The 24717-nt window shown below is 44.2% G+C and overlaps 1 protein-coding gene across 1 annotated transcript in view; it reads right to left on the bottom strand.

Moving 5' to 3' along the window:
• Positions 1–1658: 1658 nt before the first annotated feature.
• TOM1L2 (target of myb1-like 2 (chicken)) overlaps positions 1659–24717 on the bottom strand; it is a 35572-nt gene continuing 12513 nt past the window's right edge. The window contains 8 exon segments of the mRNA XM_009574690.1: positions 1659–2592; positions 3127–3163; positions 5809–5868; positions 16494–16569; positions 18488–18605; positions 19715–19838; positions 20940–20988; positions 23428–23561. Coding sequence (XP_009572985.1) covers positions 2444–2592; positions 3127–3163; positions 5809–5868; positions 16494–16569; positions 18488–18605; positions 19715–19838; positions 20940–20988; positions 23428–23561 — 747 coding nt within the window. The 3' untranslated portion in view covers positions 1659–2443.

Genomic DNA, 24717 nt, shown 5'->3' with positions numbered 1-24717 from the left:
CAAATCAGTGTCACAACAGAAGTTTCCTCAGGTTTCTGGGAGCTGGTGGCCACATCTGACGTGTTGTAGAAAGGCAGGGTCTGGCAGGAGCTGGCAGAGGGGTGTCTGGCAGCCAGTATCTGAGCATTGGGCTCACCTTGTGTTTAACAGCAAGGGCATGGGCGAGAGCAGCAGTGCATACATGCAACCAAGGCAGACTGTCCTGGCACTTTCCATTAGCCACAGAGAAGATGAAATGGAGAGAAACCCTCTGCAGACCCATATAGAAGGGCTTCAACTGGGGAGAGGGCCAGCAAGCGGGGAAAAGAGGCAGCTTGATCCCCAAACTATCTCCATCCCTACACTTGCAAGTCATGCTACTTTCTGCACAGCGCAGAGCTGACAGGGAGCAGCGAGCTACGGAGCAGCGGGGGGTGGCAGGGCAGCCTTGCCCAGCTACATACGGAGGGATCCTGGAAGAGGATGCAGGCAGGGCAGGACAGAGGAGAGGATGAGCAGGGACAGCACAGAGCGACATCTGACCTGGGACGGCCTGGAAATCCTGCACCAAACAACACTTCCCTCCGAAGATTAATGTGACTGCTCTCAAAGACCATCAGTGCTGCAATCGGGCCATTTGGTAAAAGGCTTTATGTGTCAGAACGTACCAAAGCGTGGCATACCCTAGAGAGTATGTTACAAGCTGAAATAACTATACTCAGATAAAAGCTTCTATCACTTTCACATCAGCTGTTTATAGCACAGTTTCTTGGTCTAGAACAACTTCTGAGAGTTCGACACACATCAGCATCCCGGGAAGCTCAGACACGCCAAGTCAAAACAAAGTGGCTGGTTGCCTAAGACAACGAGCGCCCCGAGGAAGAGGGGCTGGAGCGCTGCTGCCTGCATGGGTGTTCATCTGATAAAGTGCCTCTCTGTCAGGACAGGAGATTCTCCCTGCCACACAGCATTCAGCTCTCTCTTTGATCCTGCCATCTTGTGCCACTGGCTTACTACCAAGGAACATGCTGGGGGATGCAGCGATGGCTGGAGCTGCATGCTCCAGCTCCGCTTGTCAGCCCAGCAAGGCAGGCACACATGCTGGAATCCCTTCTGGCAGCTCCAGCAAGAGCAGCGCTCTCGGCCATGCCTCTGGCAAGCATGGGAATATGCTTGTTTGCACAGACAGGAGGGAGACTGCAGCTCTGTAGGAGCTGGGAGTTAATAAAGGGGCAGAGGTATCAAAGGACACTCCAAAAATTACAAATAGCACGGCCACAATCATCCAACACTTTCTCAGGCCCAAACCTAGAAGGAAATGAGGAGTTTCACCTCCAGCACAGGCAGGCATGGCTAATCCCTCCATGGTAACCATCTCCCTCAGCATTTTCGTACAAGCCTCTGTGAAGTTTGCCTCTTTTTCTCATACCTACCACCAAGAACCAGCATGTCTATCCTACCAGGCATGGCAGGGAAACCAGGAACCTCAGTTCACACCCAGTCCATGAGCAAGTCCCATCCATCTGCATGGATGTTATTTACAACAGCTGAGACAAATGCAGAGCTCTACAGTCTCTGAAGAAGGAATCTAAGGTAAAGAAAAAATAACCTAGCTATTTTAAAAGGCAAACACACTAGAAAAGATCCTCATGTGAGAATGCTCTCCCAAAGAGCAAAATGTTTTATGCGCTAACATTACAACATCCATTTAGCTCAGCATTTTTCATTCTCGTCAACTGCCAGAGCTACTGGACATGGCCAACAGACTGCTTTCAAATTAGAGCAAGCCCAGATAAAACACAAGGAAAAAAATACCCTGTGAGATTTAGAATATGAAGCGCTGCACAAAGTGGGGAAAAGCGACTACCATATGGTACCGGGAGATGTGTGAGTGGGAGAGTAAAGGATTTTAACTTGTGAAGCACATGTTGAAAGGGGAACAGTTGTTCCTTGCTGCCGAATCTGACACGAAAGCCAATACATTAACATTTTATCTAAAAATAAAGACACACTCCTCCTGAACATTCCAGCTCAGTCAATTACATGCTGATCGACAGAGCAGTCTACTTGGCAGGACCTGCCTACAGAAGAGGATGATCCCTACATAAATTGAAGGGCAAGGCTGCTCTCTCCCCTCTGGGCTTTTGTTTCAACACAGTGTGACGTACTCATGCATTCTAAAGGGGTTTTCAGCATCAAGACCTGGTTTTGTGCAGCTGGGATAGGAAGGAGGGGATTAAGCGAGTGCTGGAGAATCGTGGTCTGGCAGGAATAGTGTTGAATTTAAATAGAAAGAGTCAGCTTGTGGGGGTGGATTGTTTGGGGAGGGGGGGAAGGAGAAGCAATCTATGAAATCGGGGGGGAAGGGGGTTGTTGTTAGCCAAGGACTGTGGGAGGACGAAGTGGCCGTACAGCGATATTCGCCTGCAGAGCACGGGGGTGGGAGGGCGGCTCAGAGAAATCTTCACAGTGCAAAGAGGGCATCCTCCGAGCGCTCTTGCTTTTTCCTGCTGGAAGGATTTGTTGGAGGGGTGGGGGCTTCCAGGGGAGGGGATGGCAGATTGGGAACCATCTCCGCCGCTTTGGCTCGCTCTTCTAAAAATTTGTCAAACTCTGCAATGCAAAAAAAGAAGGAAGACAGGTTAAGAACTGGAGCTGTATGTTTAGCCCCGGGGACAGAGGTTAGCAGGGTCTGAAATTCCAGCGCCTGGTGTCCAGTCGGGCTGTGTTCACAGGCACACATACTTGTACAGCCTGACTTCCTCAGGAAAGGGTACAGACGTCCTTTGAGACACCCTAGCTCAGGCAGCAGAGGGAATCAAACCCACACTAAGCCATTGGCCGTGACAGAAGCAGGGAAACATCATTCCAAAGGGTTGAGCAGCTTGGGGACGCATTCCTACTGTCACAAATACAGTGCACAGCCAAGGAAGATGGCAGGAAAGCACTTACAGCCGGGAGGCTCCTCACACCATAAATACTAACTTCTTGCTCTGAAATGCTCTCCTCCCGCCTTTCTGAGTGCAGAAGCATTTGCTGGGGAACATCAGGCTGGGAGAAGTCAGCATCTCAGCAGGGATCGAAGCAGATAATTCAGTCTGTGCACTAACCTGGGAACAGCTCATAGCCACAGGCATCTCTGCTTACCTTCACTGGTCACTCCTTCTTCCAGTTCATCTCCTTTCTGCAATTGGAACAAAAAGGCATATGAACACACAGGCAGTGCTTCACCTTCACTATTACCCTCTACATACATTTAATGCAACTGGACAGTTTCCACCACTCGTTTCCACATGCTAACTATTTGAGCAGGGCGACCTGGGGAAATCACACGGCTCCCACGTCGGGAGGCCAATGGTGACTGTGCTGCAGAACAAGAGGACGAGCACTAGAGATGCTTCTGAAGACTGCTGGTGGATAGCTAAACTTTCCCTGTTGGACCTGAATGGCAGTCCAGCGCTGTTTCCACTGCAGACAGTAGGCCTGGTCAAAAACCTGAGCCGTGTGAGTTACCCAAACACTGTACAAGATGCCATCTTTTGTCACGCAGTCCTTTAAAAAATCAGGACTGCGGTTTGCATTGTGTCTTCAAATAAAAGGTACTTTACTGACAAAGGACACATGCTGCAAAATAGTTTGGGGCAAACGTTCCTCCTGTGGGAATTCATTTTAGATTTCATACAAAAATATAGCAGCTTTCCTGGCGTCCATGCTGTACAAAGACAAGACTAGGGTGGGCTGGATGAAGGATACTAACGGGCAGTTAGCGTCTGTCCATGAGATACAAAGGCTGGGATGCCAAGGGGTCAGTGCATTTCTACCAGTTGTGTGCATTTCAACATGTGAATTTCCAACAGTTCTTTAATAAGGAAATTAAATGAAGTCCAAGGATGTAGCATCCTTGTCAATCTATCAGGATGCTAAAAATGGACGAAAACACTACTTGAAAACCTCATGTTGAACCTGCTTTGAAAAAGAAAAGTATTTGTCCATGCCCTGGCTTCTCCACCAGGAGAGTGGGAACATACTGATTGGCCTCACAAAGGTGTTTAATGCCTGAGAATTAAATGCCACCTAGCATTTACTAGCTTTCTACCACACAGACGTTTCCAAAGGTACACACAGCAGCCACTGCTTCACATGCAGAGATACTGTTTGTTCCAAAGTACCCCAAAAAGGGTAAGGAAATAAATAACGATTAGCTAAACTAATCAGTAATTTCCTCAGCTGGGAAGCAGAGAACTGAAATGAACCATTAACAAAAAAAGGAGGCGGGGAACCCAGAGTAAAAAACAAAAATCCAGTCCAAACTTTCTCAGAGGGCATCTCTATGCTGCAACACACACGGTCAGGATAGGGACCCAGGTACCGGGAGAAGGGAAGCCGGTACAGTCACAGCCACAGCGCGTGTGATCCCCAGGCTTGTTCAGGCATTTACATGGCACTTCTCTGCTTTGCTCTTTTTGAGTAAGGCTATCTAGGGGATGACAGATGTACAGAGCTACCTCGATATCGCTCCATAAGATCTTCTCTCCTGCTAAACTAATTTAAATGGCAAAGACAAAAGTTTATTGTTTAAGCAGAGTGGACATGCTACATTTACTGTATTTCTTTAACAAAATGAGGCCAGTTTGTAATTAAATTTGAAAATGACTGCCTGTACCGAGGCCTGAAAACCTGTGACATTTCAAAGACAGCCAGTCAGTCTGCCAAACTCGAACACTGAAACCCAGAATCTGTTCAAGCACTTCAGGCGGCTTTGGAGAGCAGGAGCATTTTCTTCCTTTCAGTAGAGTCAGCTCCTCTGGTGCCGGAGCAGAGGGCTGACATGCCAGAGCGTGCCTGCAGCACTGCTGCCAGAGCCGGGGAGCGAAGCCTGAACCCTGCAGCTCCCAGCTAGGAGCTGAGCAGGCAATAGCAAGGAGCTGGGGGAGCCCTTAAGGAGTAGGGAGTTATCTAGGACAATATCTGAAGTTGGAAGAACGGAAGGAGACAATCCTTAGGGATATGGTGACCACAAGGAAACAGTTCAGTTCACTAAAACCACGTTTAAAAGAACAGTCTGAAACACAACCCACCACCCGTCCCCAAAATGCACTTGGTTAATTTGAGTCAGATGCTTACATTAAAAAAAAAAGACCGGAATAAATGCGTACTAGCTGTACCACTGCTTAAACCAAATGTGTATTGGTACAGCAAAACAAACTCCAGAATGAAGGAAAAGCTACTTTTAGTTCTTTTGTTTGTTTGTTTAATAATTACCAGACAATAATCATTTAGGAGAAACTGAAAGTTATAAACGTTGAAGAGAGACTGTTACAAATTTTTATTATTGTTATTATGAAACATGTCAAGATTGCTTGCCAATTTAACCAAGACATCTCGATTTGAGAGGGATCTAAGCCCTGATCCAGCATCTCTTAAAAGCATGCCTCAACGTAAGCATGTACCTAGATCCTGTCAAAGCTAATGCAGCCTTAAACATGTGCTTTAAGTCCAGTGGAGAACACAGGTAAACTTCAGCACATGTTTAAACGCTTTCCTATACAGGGACCAGAAACACACGATTTCTGGAATGCATGCTATTCTGTGATGTTAACATGGAGAAGTGAAAATAAAACAACTCAGAAAAAAACGTTTTGATTGAATTGCTGAACACGACCCCATCTCCTCCTGCTTAGGAAGTCCCCTCAAAGGGAAATAAGCCATATGATTTGGAAGTTTCACTGCCTCCCATTACGAGAAGTACCAGTAACTCAGCAATGCATTGAATGTTATTCGTACAAGTGCTATTGCCCATGTGAAAAATGAAAATATAAAGAGTCTCACCAAGTCGGTACTGAGCCACTCCTCAATGTCATCCATGACAGAGGACTGTGCAACAGGGATCTAGGGAGTGCAGCGAGAGAACAGCAAGGCAGGCAAAAACCAAAACACATCCACAATCATGGCCACAGAGTGATGGAAAACGCCAGAAATAAGATTAAAAACAAAACAAAAACAAAGATGTAAGATGTGCTGGAAAAAAAAAGGCAACAAAATATAAATGGCATTTCAAATAAAGAAACACTTGGAAAGGAAATTATGAACAACAAGGCTAAAAAAAACCAAGAGAAAGATTATGGGGAATGACGTGACTTGATGCCAGCTTAAGACGGGTAACTTCCCGACCACATATTAAAACCATCAAGATGGACTGATGATTCTAATCTCGATCGTGAAAAGCTTTTAAGGGTAGAATACTGGATATCAGTTAGGTTTTGAAACGTTAAATTTACACCTTTTATTTTTTAAAATGGGTATTAGCCACAGCGAAGGGTTAGCAAAAAGAGGGGCTCAAAGACTTCAGGCAACACTCCTATGAAAACATTTGATTTTCTCCGCAGGTGGAGGCAGTCAGAGCCCAGGGTACACAGTCATGTTTCCTTCCAGATCCTCCTCCCACCACACCACCGAGCCTTGGCAAGCCTCGGCACACCAGTTTAAAGAAAAATGGTCCTGACTCTCCGGCCCCTCTCTTCTGCCAAAGGTGACCCTCTTGCAGCAGAGGCAGCAGAACCCAATGTGTGCCAGTGCAAAGTGCGGACTCTCAAAGGTGAAGGTGAGGAGGAGGATGGGGCAGCAGCTCCCAGCACGGGCAGAGGAGGAGAGCACTGTATGCACTCCTCTCGGGCTCTGGCTCCAGCACCGGCAATGCCTTGCAGTGCTGCAGCAAGGCTCACCAGAGCCTGCCTGTCAGGCCTCCACGGATGGTTTAACAAAAAGGCAGGGAAGGTTTACCTCTCCTCCTGCGATAAAACCACTCGCGTTATGCTGTGTGATTGCGACAGGCAGCACAGACGCAGCACACCAAGTGCTGAAGTGCAGCTATTTCACAAAGCGCTACAGGCAACTGGGTCAGCAAAGGGAAATTACTGTGTTTTAGGTGTAGAATTTCCTGACTTAACTACACTGCTTAAATACAACAGAGGGCTGCAAAAGTAAACAGGAAAACACCACAATAGATCTCGTAAGGACAACCTGAAAAACACTTTGAAAGCAATGTCAGACATGCAGGTTCCAGGCCAGAGCACAGCAGCTGAGCAATGGGGCTGGCAGACAAGAGCCTTGCTGGAGAGCCTCTCCTAGGAAGAAAAGGTGTTGGGGGTTGTCCACAGCTTTGCCTGAAACCTCTTATGGGAAGAAGAGCTGAAAGAGGCTCTGCAGATTAATTTGCTGGGAGATGTAGTTTTATCAGGGACTTCTAGCGGAGGAAGACAGGCAGACTCTAAATTACAGAGGCAGCAGCACAGGCTGATGTTGTTTAGCGGAGCTCCTCAAGAATTTTGTCTTCTAATCAAGTGGCCCTTTGCACTGAGGAGGTCAGTTAAGCCCTTGCTTGACGTGAGGTCTGCTAAGGTGGGCTAGTTGTGTCAAACGACTGGAAATCCAGGGCTCAATCCAAAGCATCTCCCACCAAGAGAGGCACCGGGAAGGTGGCTTGGATCCAACTCTGCAGGTTGCTGGACAAATGCACGTGACAGATCCAAGAAGGCTCAGAGGTACAAGTTGTCATTTTGCTTTCAGCTAATACATGAAGATCCCAAACAGAAAATAAGTTCCTGCAGTTTCCTTTGGAATGGGCCAGATTAAGGATAATTGCCCCTTTCTAATTTGCAATGGAGAGCTGAATCATGCACGTGCAATGCTCATGCAGTGTGCTGAAGCTGCCGTGAGCTGGCCTAGATGGCCATTAACGAGAGAGGGCTCTGTAGACATCTTCCAACATGTTCCTTCCCAAGGACAAGTTGCATCTTGTAGAACTTGCTCGTTAGTTTAACAGCTTTGGAAAATACTTCTCTTCAGAGATACAAAGCAATGAATTTATTCAGCCTACAGCAACCTAAAACCTACTGCAGAAGTTTCACTGCTGTCTCTCTTCTGTATTGCTTAACACTGCACACAGTAAGTAATGCTTTGGAAGGTGTAGCCTTCAGAGCTATTGGCTACTTTGCAGCTCAGAAAGGTACTTACATTTCTTTAAGGATAAGAAAATCTATATGGAGAGGAGAAAGAAAACAGCAAGGTTTTTTTGGTTTTCTGTGAATAAAATAAGAGCAGCTGTTCTAAAAAGCGTGGTGGTACTGCGGTCCCTGTATTAGGAGGAACAGCAATTCAAATCTTGGTTATCCTGAAAACACAACAGATGACTGAGCAAATAATGGATTCCTGAGAATCGCAGGACTCTTGAGTTTGCAGGAGTCCTCGAAGAACAGTTCAGCAGTACAGGAATCTGTGCTGCTGTGTTTTGGAAGATTTAAAAAAAAAAAAGAAAAAAAAAGAAAAAAAAGGAATTCTACTTTCAGACAGATCTACTTTATATAACAAACAAACAAAAACCTTAGAAGTGCAAGAACACTTCTTGCAGGTCATATATAAGAAGCAGAGAGAGCTGTAAGATAAACATTTGAGCATGTCAGCCGTTTGCTAGTCAGCACTGACCTTTTAAAAAGCTTCCCCCATCTTCCAGCACACTTACAGAAGAGCCAAGGGTTGGTATCTATTGCTCCTTCCATGCTCAAACTTCCAATTTACTTTCCTCAGACTCTGAGCCCCATTTTCCCCATAAAACATGGGTTAAATGTATCAGGTTTAATCTGTTCAAGAATAAAGAGGGGGGAACTCTCAAGAGTAACTGGAAGTCTTAAAATATTTTAACTATAACGTTGTACCATTTATATTTCATTTGAAACTGACCACACACAGAAATTCATTTTTTACCAGTCAGTTGTGTATTTGGCAAGTCTCCCCCTTCAGAAGCCCTAAACTGAAAAAATGCGTAGGGGAGTTTTAACAAAACTAATCCCCTAAAACACAACAGAAGCAATGTAAAAATAAATTAGCTAGTTTACACATTAAAAAAGACAACAGTCTCTGGGAACAAACAGCAGTGGCAGCCGCAGACTACATGGAAATGACTCCAGAATGGGATACCGTCTTGTTAATACTTTGATTATGCAAACATACACGGTCTAGTGAAGCTCTCAGTCTTGGCAAGACAGCTCCCTAGATAGTCAGTGTTGGCTGCAAGAGCTGTTTTTATAACGATATTGTGATTTCTTTTTTAAAAGTCTATACTCAAAGTAAATGGAAATTAAGTCACAAGATATTTTTGAGTACTTCAAGTAACTGGCTTTAATTAAAAGTTGGGCTCATTGTTCAAATTCCTTTTTTATTTAGTCTTTGGAAAATCCTACAGATGGGATCATCTCAACAGTCCTGAAAGGGAAATGGAAAAGGAGGGCTGGGAGAACAAAAGCAAGCGTTCAATCCCACAAAACCCACAGGAACCTGGAATTCAAGTTCATACTTATCTAAGTTAGATTGTGTTGGTGTTCTCACTAGCAATCAAAAGCCAGAGAGTATTGCCAATATATTTCCTCAGAAGTCATAAAATCCAATATTCTACCCTTAAAAAGACAGTTTGAGGTTATTATTATCACATTTTATTTCTACTAAAAAATGATCCCACTGGAAAAGCAGGTATGAAATGACAATTCAGGTCTCTAGGTGAGCTCATTAATGTTCTTAAAATGTTTAACAAGGTTCATGCTAATTGCTGCTAGACTACTGTCTTGTAGTAACTTAGTTAATTCCACTTCTTTCTAGATGTTTAACAAAGCTGACACCAATACTTGGTTACCTGCTATTCATTTCGCCCGTTAGTTAGCAATAGTAAAGAAACGTCTGTCATTCCTATGGCAGCAGAACTAGAGCACTAAGATGCACGCTAGCAGTCTACTCCAGCTTACTACTACAGTCTTACCATCTATTTAAAGCTGTTGTGATCTTGAAATAGCTGCCTGGACTCAATATTAGAACATGTTTGACTTTACATGGTAAGGATTGAATTAGCTACTTGATTACTTGTAGCTGTGTTTATACATCACATAGATGGGGAAGGCAAGAGCTCAGGTGCAGTATGGTCCCCAACACAGCCTGTTGTGCCCATACAACAACCAGCCAGTCTGGATCTGATAGGCATGTCCAGACAGCGAAAGCCTTCATTCACATGGGGCATCACATTGTCTTTGTAGAGTGCTCCATAAAATGCCATGTCTGGACAGGTAATGAAACCCACATGGTCTTCAGAAAAAGGGAACACGCCTGCTTGCCTTCAAAAGGGAGAGGGGTCCCACCACACAGAAGAAATGAGATCTTCACATGTCTATTTCTCAGTTTGTCCACAATTCAAGCACTTTAGTGTCCAAGAAGATGACGTATTCCAACAGTCTCATGTTATCCAAGTCATTTCCACATCTTAGATCCTCTCTCTCTATTGAAGGCACACATAGTGGCATCCCACTTTGTTACTAATTAACAACATTTCAGCGAACGTTTCATTTAATCTTTACTCACATATCTTTACTACAGAGAGAAATCTCCTCTCTAGCCAGGCATGCTGTTGGTGGTCAGGATGCAACGCTCAAAGCTTTTCATACCACTTTCTGTGAATTCTGGTTCAGTTTCATTCTTCCCCTGCCACTGTCCCAAATAATGTCTGTCCTGACATGGTGGCTTAAGCAACACCTGCTTCTCACTTTTCAAATACCCATTTGGCATGTGAGTGGGGTGATAAGATTATTCTAACAAATTAATATATTCATGCAAATCTCAATAGCTACCCAAACTCATGAGAAGGGAACTGGAATTACCTGCACTAAAACATGGTGGCCTTATGCTAAAGTCTGTGCCTAAGAGCTGCTGATACAGACCCCTGTATGACACCTGCATGGCCCAACTTCCAAGAACCCAGACCTTACACTGCAAACAGATCTCGTACTGGAACAGCTCAGCTAACATCCCTAAGTCATGTTTAAACCAGGAACATTTTCTGCAGATATTATTTTGTCTACGTTAGTTTTGTAGGCATAGCTGGAATGGATAAAGGTGTGGTTTGTGTCTCCACGGTCCCGGCATCACCTTGCCAGCAAAACTGAGCTGAAGATTAAGCTGAAACAGAAACAATGCTGCCAAATTCACTGGGAGAGTACACACGGAGCCCTGAACAAGGCTCCCTCTGCAAAGGTGTGTTGGTGAACCGGGATGCACAGAAATAGAGTGGGAAGAACTCAACCCTAAGCTTAAATGTATCACAGTTTGGAAAGAACAACGTCAGGTCATGAGGGATGCAAGTACCACTCTGGCAGGTGGAGAATATCCTTTCAGTAGTCTTAGTGTTGTACAGGCACAGGTAATGGCAATGTCAGCTCACCCCTCTTTCCCCCCTCATCTCAAAAGTACAAAAAGTTACCAAAGAACATCAAGTTCATACCTGGGATGCTAGTTATTCCACTGGTATTGCAAAATGCTACAAAGTCATATTAATAAATACGGTTAAGAACTACAGCCAGTTAAGAGAGAAACGGAGTTAATGATTAGTTTAGTTTTATTTTAGGTATTTCTCTCTCATATTTAGCATACAAATAAGGTGACAGGCTTGTAAGAGCAGTGACTGGCTGGACAGCCAGATCCCTTCCCTCCCCATATCCGTATGCCTCCATGAATGCTGCAGTATCCTTTTTCCAGACTGAATAACCACAAGCCAATGAACGAATATTGTGTTTGTTTTTTTAATAAAGCAGTGGTGTGAGTGGTGTGAACAGCAGGGGTGCCGATTTCATGCTTCCCTGCTCTTGTAAACAGTGGAAAGGCAAAGAAGAGGAACTAACTCAATCACTGGATTATTCATTATGGATGAACATCTAACAGGGGCATAGTACATCTCTGGCTGCAACAGAGCCACCAAACAGCAAGAGCCTCTGTGAACCACAGTCAACAGTATCAGAGGCAAAGCAAGCGCTGCTCACTTTATGGCTTTTCACTCTCATGTTACGAGCTGTGGGTCTCTGACGAGCACTGAAGTGAAACTCTGGTGCCCAAGGACAAGTACCTACAGCTGGGCTTACCCACGTGTGCTAAGCAGGCACAGAACTACTTTTGGGTGCTTGCACCGACAGGCAGATACGACCGTGTATATGCACGTATCCAATTACTGTGCATGCACCAGCTATGCAAGCTTCTGACAAATTCACAAGCTGGCCCTCAGAAATAATCTGGATTAGCCCTAAATCTAGAAGAACAAATGCGAAGTGTTTCACAGAGTTGGTGCACTCTGATATTGCACACTCTGGATTTTCTCAACCTTAAACTCTCTGGGACGTTTCTCTTTGTAAGCACTGAGTGGCTTCGTCCGGGACATTCAAGGCTCTCCCCAGAGTGAGGCATTCCCATTCCATGGGCCTCCTGACGCACAGCCCCACACGCTGCACTGCACGCACACCCCAGCCCAGAGTGAATTCTGCACTGCACCTTTCTGAGCTCAGCTGCAGTCAGGACTGTCTCAGAAGGACTTTGTACAGTTAGGTCACATTATTGGTACTAATCTTAAACACTTAAAGTGATGGATTACGTCATCCAAAAATACAAAATTGGTCTTAGAACTTGGCTTTAAGGCATAGCTGAGGCTATTTTTTACCTACCTCTGACTCCTGCGCTTAAAGCAGGCTTTTGAACTTCTCTCTGCAAGCATGTTGATGAAGGACAACTTCAAACAAGGTCAAAACGTGCAAAGATTTAGTGATCTTCAGAAGCTTGATTTTATCAGAGCACTGGCATCACTAGACACGGGAATTAAATCCTTAAAGCCAGAAACACTGTCGTACTTTTTGGAGTCTGAATCTTAATGCCAGTGTAATTTCCTGACTGGGGTGGAAGATGTCAATCTGGGTAGCAGTTCTCCCATTCCCTTCCTTTCATACAGAACTATCCCTACATTACTCAGTTCAATTAGATATGATCCTACAAGCTCCGTATGTTTATTCCAGACCATGAAGTTCAGCACTACCAGAAGAGGCTGCTTTAAAGATACATAGAAAGTGTCCTCTTTTTGAACAAGATCCATGAGACTTGTGTTTATCCCTCGAAAAGTGGATACTGCATAAATAAATCAAGACAGTATAAGGAACTAATTGGATCCCCAGGCCTCTTCTGAAGGTTATGTGGGATCCTACAAATGATTCAGTTGGTTACAGGCCTTCATGCTGTATAAATTGGTGCAAATCTTTCCCTTTGCCCCAGGTAATGATGTAAGTGGGAAGAAAACTCCTTGTACTGTCTGATTTCAAGTGGTTCAGTAGGGCAGGACAAGAGGTGAATGGAGGATGGTTATTCTAGGTAAAGGGACTGGGGTGGGCAGTAGGAATCGCTTCACTGGTGAAGTCCTCACCATTCCTTGTGTAATTAGCCACTTGTCTATGGGCTCCATGTCTGAGTTCCCACCTTTACCTCTCCTCTGTGTTGAGAACAGAAAGGTCCATAAAGAGAGAAACCACAGCAACAACCCATGATAAAGTAATATAACAGCAGCAAGTTAAAAACTTCACATACACATATACATACACACAGAGTTGTCTATGATAGCTTCTGGCAGCAGCTGCATCCCCCTCTGCTGCCTGTCAGCTCTGTCCGTGGAGGGACAGACCTCACCCCGACCTCTGCACTTCCTACCGACAGTTCACAGAATTTTAGCACTTCCTCCATGCTGATATTAAAAAAAAAAAAAAAAAAAAAAATCACTGACTAGTAGTGAGGCTGATGTTTGTCATCTTCTTAGAAGAAGAAAAAGTGTAGGCTCTACAACCTACTAAAATCAGTCAGACTTTACTGAAAACACTACTATTACGCACTGTGGAGTTTCCTGTGTTTATGAAGCTGTGAGTTGCAGCACACCCTACTTACGTCCTTGATCTCAGCAGACAGACTCTGCCCCAAACTCTAACAGTACGACAGCTCTAATGATGGCGTTGAGCAGGAGGGTAAGCAATGGCAGTTTGCTGCAGTGTTCTGGCAGTCTTTCAAACTGCCCATCTCTAAGAATGGCAGAGGTTAAAACGATCGCTGATGCATCCAGTTCCCCCTGTGCAGGCTGCAGACTGCATGCCACAGCAATGCAAAGACTCTCAAGATGGCTTCTTGTCTTTCAGCATCTCATCCCTGAGCCAGGGCCCGCATGCAGAGTCATCTCTAGTTCTGGAGGGGCTTGCTTGGGACCAGCAGAGCGCAGCGGCTCCAGCCCACTGGCCCTGCCAGAACTGGGCTAGCTCAGCAGAGAGCCACTGGTGTGTTTATGTACTTCCATCCAGATACCCGTATATGTGGGTATACGTATCCTGTCCCCATTACCACAGATAATGGAGAATCAGCTGTAATCTTTTATGTCTCATTTCAGTACTCGTGCTGCGAAAAAAAAGGGGGAAATCACTCCAACTTCATCTACTATCTGTGTAACACTAGAGAATTGTTTCTTGGACACCTCTCCTCCCAGTTGTGATCATGCAACAACTCTGTGGCAACAAAAGCAATTCCCAACATGGAAAAGCAATATTAAGAAAACAGTGTATTTTTAGCTCGTCTTGTTTCCAGCTGCTAAATCATATTAAAAGACAGCTAATGCCACGTGACCAGCCATCTCTCTACAGACCATTCTGAGAATGACTACATTAGAAACGTCGGATGTGCTGAATTTTACCACTGGACAACTGTGCTGGAACAAGACGTGTGTGAAGAATGTGTTGCAAAGCTTTTGGCTCCTCCCTAGAGCTGTTCTTAAATTAGCTCTCTACCCAAATTAACGTGTGTCTTTCATTTACTGAGCACTGCCAGTTTTTTCCTACACATGCTGGGGCTGGTAACTTTAGGAAAGTTTAATTTTTATTTCCTTTAAGAAGAGACACCCACAAGCCTCACAACACTTGGTAAAAAGTAGTGTTTACCAATTACCAAAAGACTGCATTTCAAAACAAGCCTTTCTGATTACACGATACAGTCATCAGGACCTTTGAAAAGAGGCTGAAAGTCTCAACAACATCTCAGAGCCCAAAGTTCCACAACCCATAAAACGTTTGCCCAAAAAAACTTTGACCGTCAGATTAGCTTAGACACAGCCCTTTGAACTGACAACACTTGGGGCAGAGCAGCAGCTACACTGGTGTGAATGACACGTCGCATTGGTGCCTCAAGCAGAAATGGCTGAGAATAAAAGTGTTAATAAATAAGGACATGACCCCGTGGCCACCAGGGGAATACAGCCCCCGTGACCAGTAGCTAAATGCAAGCCCCTTGCGTTTGGTTAGCCAGGAACAAAGAGCAGAATCTCAAATCCTTTCCCAGGTCCTGCCAATAACACAGCTCAGTGATACTGGGGGCTTGGGTTGTCACACTGCCTTCAGGAATTCCTCTCTCACCCCCCTTAATATACTTCTGTCCCTGCCTCCCCATGCTTCCCCCTTTTCTCTCAGTACTGCTGGCATGGGTTTTTGTGGGGCCGAGCTTGAATCTGGTCACGGGGCTGACTTGGGTTATAAATTACCCTTTTTGCAGGAGGACAGGGACAGGAACAAGCAGACAGATTTGTGGGGTGGGGGGATGCTCCATAAGAACTCACTGCTGAAGCCCTGCTACCACTGAACTATGGCCCAGGCAGGCAGGCAGCTGTGATCTGACCCCAGCTGGCTCCGAACACAAATTCTCCCTGGCTCAGAGCACAAGCTGCCAGGCATGCCAGCTGCCACGAGCACTCCCATTTCAACTTATGAAAGAACCAGGGCGGGATCAGCCAAGGCACGGGGAGGCAATTGTCCTTGGAGGGAGGTGTGTGCATGCTGCACTGGCTCTCCCATGCTACACTGGCTCTGCCATGCTCCCTAGTGGTCAGCACAGACCAAAATTAGACTGGGAAAAGGCTCTGAACTTGCTCCGTCATCTAAAAACTTGCACACAGCTGAGTACAAAAGAGCAGGACAGTTTTAAAAAGCAGGGTGGTAGAAAGGGGTCGAGGGATGATCTGAAAGCTCTTTTCACTTCTGCCTTCACCAAGGTATGCAGACAAAGCTGGCCAAGCTCGCTTTCTCAAACACGTTTCTACCATCAGCTGCTGTGAGGTGACAGCACATGGGCCTCTTCTGCCCACACAAGATAGCAGGAGCCTGCCCTGGGACAGACAATACAGACTGCATGCAAGGGCAGTTATGGCAAGGCATGTGAAACATTAAAAGTCTACATAATTTCCCTCCCTGTAACTTGCTCGTGTATCCATGCTCTTAGAGAAAAGTCTAGTAGATTAAGATGGCAAGAACTTTCATAAGCAAAACCGAACCAAACAAATGCACACCAGTGTTCACAGGATGTTCCGTACTTATTCTTTTCAGCAGTGATTCCAGTCAAAGAGCTAGACCCCCCAGGCAAGCTGCAAGAACACAGGAGAATTTACACACCATGATTTTAGGCTGGGGTGCTAAGTAGCAGCTCTGTAGAGATCATTACTGAGCAAGTACTTGCTCCTAGATATCAATTTCAAAACAGCCAGTACTAGCATGTCGCTGGAATACAGAATGAGAAGTCTTGGTCAAAGCAGCTGCCTACAGCTTGGATTTCTCGCACGGCTTCAGATAACAAAATGCAGAGCAATGACCTACCCCTCCTGTGTTCTGTTTTCGAACATCCAGAGCAGACGCTAGTCCTTTGACAGCCTGTGGATCCTCATATGTCACACTGAAAGAAAGGAACAAACCACAGAACTAGAAGGAATTCCAGCAGTCACCCATGTAGAATGCACTTGCTACTCTGATTTACTTCCTTGGAAATCAGAAAGCACGTTCTTTTTTGTAACAAGATTTCAGGTGTACTAAGGGTATTCCAAGAAGAAGAGTGTGCTCTGTATAAAGACCATCCATCAGTTTCTGTAAGCATGTTGAAGCAAAAAGAAAAGACTGGCATTATGAAAGGTAGGCAAATAGGTTTCGAGGCACCATAAGCATGTCCAAGAACTAGCAGGGGACTATGAAAAGAGGCCTGATTACAGATTGCGTTTTGCAAAGCTTTGAAGATGACATTTGGAAGCCTGAACTTGATGCGTGCATGGGGGAAGGCACAGGGAGACTTGAAGACAGATGAAACGTAACTAAGCAACTACAGTGAAACATACAAAGAAATGCACTATTTACAGAGGTTGGATTTTTAAAAAGCTTCTTAAATTACTCTGCAAAAGGGACATGTAGCAGTCAGGTGACAGAAGCAATAGCATCATTTCTCAGAGCACAGTGGCGAATCATGAGCTGAAGCAGATGCCAACACCTGCCCATAAATCAGCCCCTGGGAGGATCTGCGTGTCTGAGCAGGAGGAGCACTTTCCCCTCCAGTGTGTTGGCTTCTCCCAAGCTCTGAGCACAGAACCCAGAGGCTCTCTCCTACACACCGTGGCAAGTCACACTCGCATCTTTACTGCTGCTCCATTTATATAGCGTACAATTGAAGGAAGATATAGCAATCCTCCCTTGTGACATCATGGACTGATACGTGCTCCTTTGTTCCATTAGCTCGCAGGAGGAGATAGAGGTGCAGTGTGGGAAGACTAGTTTTGTGCTTCATTTAGCACCAGAGACAGAGGGACCTCCATTAGATCTCTCTGCAATGCATCTCCTTTCTGACTATACGTTAGGGTTCTCCGCCTGAAATCTCCAGTGGTATACATGCTCTACAGTAGAGCACGTCTTCTCAACATTGATACTACAACTGAGGCAGTACTAATAGCTATATTGATGACTGCAAATAAAAGATCCCAGTAAATTTGATGGCTCAAGTTTTCCAGAGCTAGTAAGTTTCTGATAATCTGCTAAGGTCTGAGCTAAACTATTTAACAACATTTCTTAGTTTGAGACAAGGTATTGATGATGTTCTGACTGCTGATAGCCACTACATCCTTTAGAATCTGAAACCAGAAGAAGGCAAGAAATAATATATGAAAAAAAAATACCTGAGTGTGTCTTTTACTGAATCTCACTTGACAGGGATCAAAGGATTCCTTAATAATTGCACAGATTTATTTTATATTAAAATAATTGGACCTGTTAAATGCCCTTGAAAGTGCCAGATTTGCAGCTCTAGAGATGCAAGCCCTGTGCATATAAACAAATCAGGGGTAGCATGGCAGCCAGGCAAGCTACACTGCCTTGACAGCCTGCAAGAGTCTGACTGCTGGGCCAAAGGGAGAGTTTAACTGGATGGTAGTTCTGTTTCCAAGCCCTTGATGACAGTAATTGAGTCACCAAAGTATATTCAGGTGAAGGACCCTTATGCTCCTGTATCTCAAGCACTGGCCGGGTGGATGGGATGACAATCCTTTATGAGAGGAAGCATCTGCAGAAGTAAAGGCAAGTTCATTTCCAGTGAGCTCATTAACTAAGACAGTCAAATAACATTACTCAGCCAGTCTGCTCTGCCCAGCAGCAGGAACTTCTCCACTTGCTCATATTAATAATGACCAACAGGATAGGGCTTGGATTAAAAGCACAAAAACATACACCAAAACTACTTTTTTAGTCTGGAATGAAGTCAAGAAGTTTCAGATTTATGCCCTTAGAAAAGAGCAATGCCATGACTCAAACAGAACTAAAGACAAACTCCAACATACTTCTTTCGCTGCTCAGCCAAGGAACTGCCTCTTGTCTGTGCAAACATGTCGAAGTCATCACGAGGATTACAGTGTTGTAGAGAGCTGAGTGTGCCACTGACGCTGTTTGTACCCAAGTCTGCAACCAGAGGCAAAAAAACCAAACCAATGAAGTTACAAAACATATGCAAGCACCACTGCCATGACTGTGTAGGTTATAGAGGAAGTCATTAACAATACAGGACAGCTACAGATATCATCTAGTTAACCATTGTAGCACTGAGCACAATTCTGCCCAGAAGAGGCTGGAGGCTGCTAATCATGCATTTCTTAAAGGACAAATGTAGAGATTGTCTTATTCCTCCTGGAAGCACCACACTGTAAGTATTCTTCATCGAGAAGCCAGCATTTGGGAACTGGTGTGCACCTGCTGCCAATCTCACCCTGAGATATTTACTATTCACTAACATGGTCCAAGATTTGGGGCATGGATACTCATCTTCTCCACAATATTGTCTCTCAGCTATTGACCGTAAAATCAATAGTTTCAGATCAAGTGATATGATATTGGTGCAGTGCTGAAAGAGGTGGAGAACCTTCAGTCAAACCAAGTGATCATACCAAGCAATCTTTGGTTTGATTTAATGTGAAACACCTAACAGTTTCATAAAACCTTTCATCCAAAGATTTCAAATATCATTTGTAGAAGGGAAATCAAGAACATTCACCAGACTGATTTAATGGAGAGCTATACCTATGCAGAAGTAAAAGTAGTACTACAAGTTTTACCACGAACAAGAACCTGCATCCTTTCCTTCACTCTCCCCTTTGGTTACCAAATCCCTCCCTTTGTGCCAGGCTGGTTCCCAGTTACAGATTGCTACAGTGCAGGGGAATGGGAAAGCTTTCCTAATCTTGTAAGCCACATACCCAAGCCTTCTGAAGGCTACATGGCAACATTTATCAGGTAGTGGAGAGCCAAAGGGACCAGAAACTCCCTGACCCACAGGTGAAAGAGGAAAACAGCTCCTCGTAAAACCCAACAGCTCACTGCGATAAGAGCTTGTACTAGGTGTTCAGGTCGGTCACAGGGACCTCAGCAACCGCTCAGACTTGCTCCCACACTCACACACCTGGATTGCCTAGCAGCCCCACATGGCTGTTCAAGACTCACAGACTGGTCAGGCTTGAAAAAGTCCATGCATTGCAGCCTCATGTTCATCGGAACTGTTTAGATCAGGTACTCACCAAGCCCTGCAAGCTGTGAAGAAAGTGAAGACGCGGGTGCCGAGTTTCCGACCATTGGGCTCACTACAGCTGGAGAGCCAGGACCCAAATCTATTAAGTTATCTTCTGTCACCTCATTCAGTACCTGTTGGGACACAAAAACCACAGCAAGTTACACATGCCAAATATTTCTTCTTGCATTTCAACATTAAACACCAAAAACTAATGGGTGCTTCCTAAAAAGATCTCTCTTGCACACTGCCAAATGGACCAGTCTCTTGGATACTACGGTGATGAGTGCAGAATAAAAAGGGTCAGCCACCAAAAAACCCTCAAGTTTGACCGCTCAGCACAGCAGGGAACTCTCCTGGAGGTGATCTGCACCTCTCCAGATTTAGCTAATGCGTCTACGTTCTCCACCTCTTTTAGCACTGGATCAACATCAGATCTAAGTCAAACTGAATTTGCTAACATCTTCCACATTAGGTATAAACTGTTTTCAGAAACAAAACTCATTTATTGTGACCAAAGTTACAATGCAGAGTCTGTGCTGAAGTTTGCATCACACTGCAGCAGAAGTGGCACTCAAACAGGCAAAGTCCATAGTGGAAATTGTTAGAAGAAAGCAAAATAGAAAATGTAATAGTGCCACGTATGAATTCATCATGAACTCAGACCTTGAACACTATAAAACAACTATAAAATAGTTTTCATTGAAAGAATAATTAGAAATGTAACTCTTTAGCTTGGAAAGGAGCTGCTGAAAAAGGAGATGAGAGAGGTTCCTAAAATTATGAGTGGCATGAAGAAAATGAATCTGAACAGTGGTATTGTAAGACACAGTGAAGAAGATTTAGGTGGATCAAATAAAAATAATTGACTTGTTCAAATGTAAACAAAATATTTATTATATACACATACCCACATAAATATGTCTAGTAAAACTGTGGAACTCACTGCTTAAGGATATTGTGAATGCCTAAAGTCTGCATGGACTCAAAAGCAACCGAAAAAGTTAATAGAGGAAAGAAAATCCGTCAAGGATTGTAAACACAGAGATGTTTTAGTATTCCTGAGCTAAAAGTTGCCACTTGAGGTTTGCCAAATTCTTACACTCTTTTCCTGGTATCCACTATTAGCCACTACAGGGAGGACACAGGGCTGGACAGATACAAAGTCTGATACTAATGATATCAGTACTAGTATGGTGTGGCTGCTGATATAATAAACGGAGTTAGGTACTTACTCCATTGCTGGCATTTTGTGTTGAACGTCCTGATCTATACCGTTCAAATCTGTTTTGAAAAAAAAACAAGAAACGAACATGGACTATCAAAGCCACCAATAAACAATGAAAAACACAAGTTTATAACAAAGCCATGACACGCTTGCCACTGAACTTAGTTTTTGTTGGTTCAAGAAGGAACCCTGGAAGCTTTAACTCCAAGCTAGGACAAAGGGAGGATAGTTACAGAAGTTGCATTCTTGGCAAATGTGGATATTAAGTTGACTAATCTGATCTTGCAGCACACACATGCCTGAAAAACACTGTAGGATTTGTCTTTGGTTTTTTTTCATTAAGTGCTTCCTGACAGACCATTCTGTTAGCCAAGGGACAGGAGGAACTGCAGCAAGATTGATGCTCCCAGCTAAATAAGCTGAGCACCGCAGCAAGTCTTACTCCCACTTAACAGCTCCCTCTTGCTGCAAACCATGTAAATTAGAAGCCATATACACACTAGCACAGCTCTACCCAGGCAGCACATAGGAAGAGAAACAATGCTTAGCAAATACATTTTTTAAAACATTCTGGGTCAGCTCAAGGATCGTCAGAGCCTATGTTCAAATAGGGTGGTATTTTCCAAGAATGAAAAGTAATGATGTTGGACAAAAATCCTCATACTTCTTAGGGGAAGAAGTCTGGCTAGTCAAGATCTGGTCTCTTCCCTACTCCTCCCCCAACCAGCTGTGCATCTGGGGCCACAAACCTAAATCCAGCCTTCGTGAACTCAAAAAAAGCAGGGGAAACTACCTCCTCCCAAGGTCTGTCTGAGGCCAGTCCGATCTCTTTCCTTACCAGGAAAAGCATCATGATTTCTCTGAAGTTAGAGTTTTTCCTCATTTAAAAGTAGTTTCACATGTAAAAAACATAATATTCACATAGTCCTGTGGGGTTAATCCCAGATGGACAAAATGAACCAGGGAATCTCAAGGAAATTAAAATGTTTCCTTAATGTAACAGAGGAAAATGCAGACTTAAAAGGCAGCAAAAACAAATTCAGGCCCAAATTTCAATTTTAGGAAACTGTGGGTGTCTACTATTACTGGAAATCCAGCTCCCTTAGCTGGAAATCTAAGACACCTCCCACCTCATATTTCTCACCCAAAAGGCTTATGAACCACACGTTCGTTTACGTCCAAAGCTCCACAGCGAAGGCCAGAGCTCCCGCTTGAGTCACTGACAGAGCTCGGTACCCATACCAGAAATCAGCGTGATGAATGTGGAGCTTTTGGAATAGCAGAGGAGGAACTGGAATTTATTGAAACGTTCAGACCAGTGCAGCTATTCTACCACAAATAGCTTGCCAACATCACTCAGCTCACCTTTCAGTGTGTAATGACTACAAATACATTAGCCCCAGTCAGCAAAGTCGCAGATGGCGGAAAACAGAAGAAATATTAAGGGTGACCAGACTAAGCCTTAGTGACAGTTACACTCTGCCACTTGTAGAATCATTCTCGTGCATGAAACACATTCCATTTCACATAAAAAGCCAGCATTTGTTTCAAAGTTTGCCCCAATCTCCTCTGAACGACTAAATCAAAGACAAAATCGAGGCCACTGAGTCTCCTTTCCAGCCTTTGCCGTGACAGCACAGATTCACAGATCTAGAGTCTAATATATTTTTAAAGGCTTGAGAAACAAAGCCCTGTGCTAAGAGCAAGGAACAAAGGGTACTCTTTAGTGCCTCACTCCCCAGGCCTGTCATTAAGGGGAAGATTAAACTTTCCCAAGACTGCTGTATCACGTGTCACCTACTGCAGCAGATGTGGCTGACAGCGCCTTTGTCTAACATGTCCTATGACCCAAGTCTCGCCCCTGAGGATGATTCCCGCAGACCAACTCTTCAAAACCTCAGCTCTGCACAAGACAGGCTTTTTTCAAGATTTTAAGTGTTACTTAAAAACAAAACCCTTACATGCACGAAGGTCACGCCCACCTCAGGCAGCTCCCCTTGCACCAGTACTGGAACTAGAAAGCTCAGAGATCAGAAGACAGAGAGAGCTCACGAGAGCCTCCCTAAGCCAGGAAGCAGCACAAGCATTTGTGCAGAGCCCAGGCTAACAAGCGGAACTAGTGACTGTGGCTGTGCTATTTTCGGTCCCAACTCCCTACATCTGTATAGCATTGCACAACAGGGACTTGCAGACTTAAGTCTCTGCCAGTTGAGAGAGTTTTCACGAAGTTGCCCTGCATTTTACGGATATGCACCACAAAAATTAAATGGCTAGGACAAAAAAAAAACCCATAGTATTAAAGGAAACAACTGAAACAGGAATGTTACCATAGAAGATCACAAAAAGACTTTCTAAATGCTTTCTGTGGTTTGGTTCTCTGCATTTTGTTATGTTGGACCACTGGCCCAGATGACCAACTCTTGTCAGCTGACCTATTTTACACTTAAATGAAAACCCAGCACAAATGTAAACAGTTGATGGAAAAGGTGCCCCACCTTTCGTATCTGAGGAAGACGTTATTTAAATCATCATTCACATGCAGCAGTTCCTCTGTGACTTCTTCATTGGACACTCGTGAGATAAGCTCCACAATTCTCTGCTGCATAGCTCTACAAGTTCGGTTCAGTTCCTAGGAGGAATGCATTGTGCACACACATTCTGATAAGCAGCTAGCAATAAGTAGATTTAGCCGAGCTCTGTTCACAGCCAAACATATCCCCCAGCTGAGAAACACTAAGACAAGTCTATCTTTGCATGATTAAATGTCACCCAAAAGCACATCTAATCAAACATGCCCTTCAAGAGACGATGGCATAAAACCTTGAGAGCCTATTTACAATTCAACATCCTGATTCTTCTTTAACTCTGAGCACTTCAGAAAATAAATATCTGTATTTTAGTGATCTGTTTTAAGAATAAAACATGTTAATACAACAGCTTTTCAGAAGAGAGCTTTCAAGGAAAATTCAATCTGCTCTTTTTGGCAATATCATCCTTAAAAATGAAAGATGCACGTGGTGGAACAAGTTGGGAAGAAAGTTCATCATAGCCACACAAGTAGCTAAGTGTGTGCTACACAGCAGGAGGAGATGGGTTGGGGACACAGAACTTACCAAATACTGAAAACATGAGTGTGAACACAAAACAAGGAGCAGGAGCATGAAAAGATGAGCACTCCACACACACTTCAGTATTGAACTATACACAGAAACATTCCCTTCAACTGAACAAGTCCACAGACAAGAGACTGCAAAAAGGCAGTGGGGAGTTTCAGTAGAAATTTTAAAGAATATAGAGTAAGGGCATTTATTTTAGAAGTCTCTCATGCCAAGAAATCTAGGTTTGAGTTTGCCTAAAACAGGAGTTCTCATGCTTCCAGGACATATCTTCCATCACCAATTATTTAGCAGAATTCTTTACTCCTGAAAAGACTCAAGACCAAAGGTCAAAACCGGTACGTTGAGCAGGAACTACAAGAAGAAACGTGACATATGGCATGGCGCCACTGATTAGGCCCACAGTTTTACTTCAATAAGCACTGACATTTCAACTAAAGCATGTCCCTTTGTCATCTTCCACACACACCTCTCCAGCTCCACTTCACAGCAAAAATTCAGCACTAAACAAGGATGACTTGTTGGTACACAACCTTCGGGATGAAAGCAAAAATGTGTTTGTTTTCCTTGCTTCGTCTGACATCCTAAGCTCTGGATAAATTTCACCTAGTGCAATCCAGCTGCCTTAACAGCTTGAGGAATGTGTTCTCCAATGTCAGTTTTGATCCC

Source organism: Fulmarus glacialis, unplaced genomic scaffold, assembly GCF_000690835.1.
Source record: "Fulmarus glacialis isolate BGI_N327 unplaced genomic scaffold, ASM69083v1 scaffold11273, whole genome shotgun sequence".
Taxonomy (NCBI): domain Eukaryota; kingdom Metazoa; phylum Chordata; class Aves; order Procellariiformes; family Procellariidae; genus Fulmarus; species Fulmarus glacialis.
The sequence above is the reverse complement of the archived record's forward strand: the minus strand, read 5'-3'. Positions and strand labels throughout refer to the sequence as shown.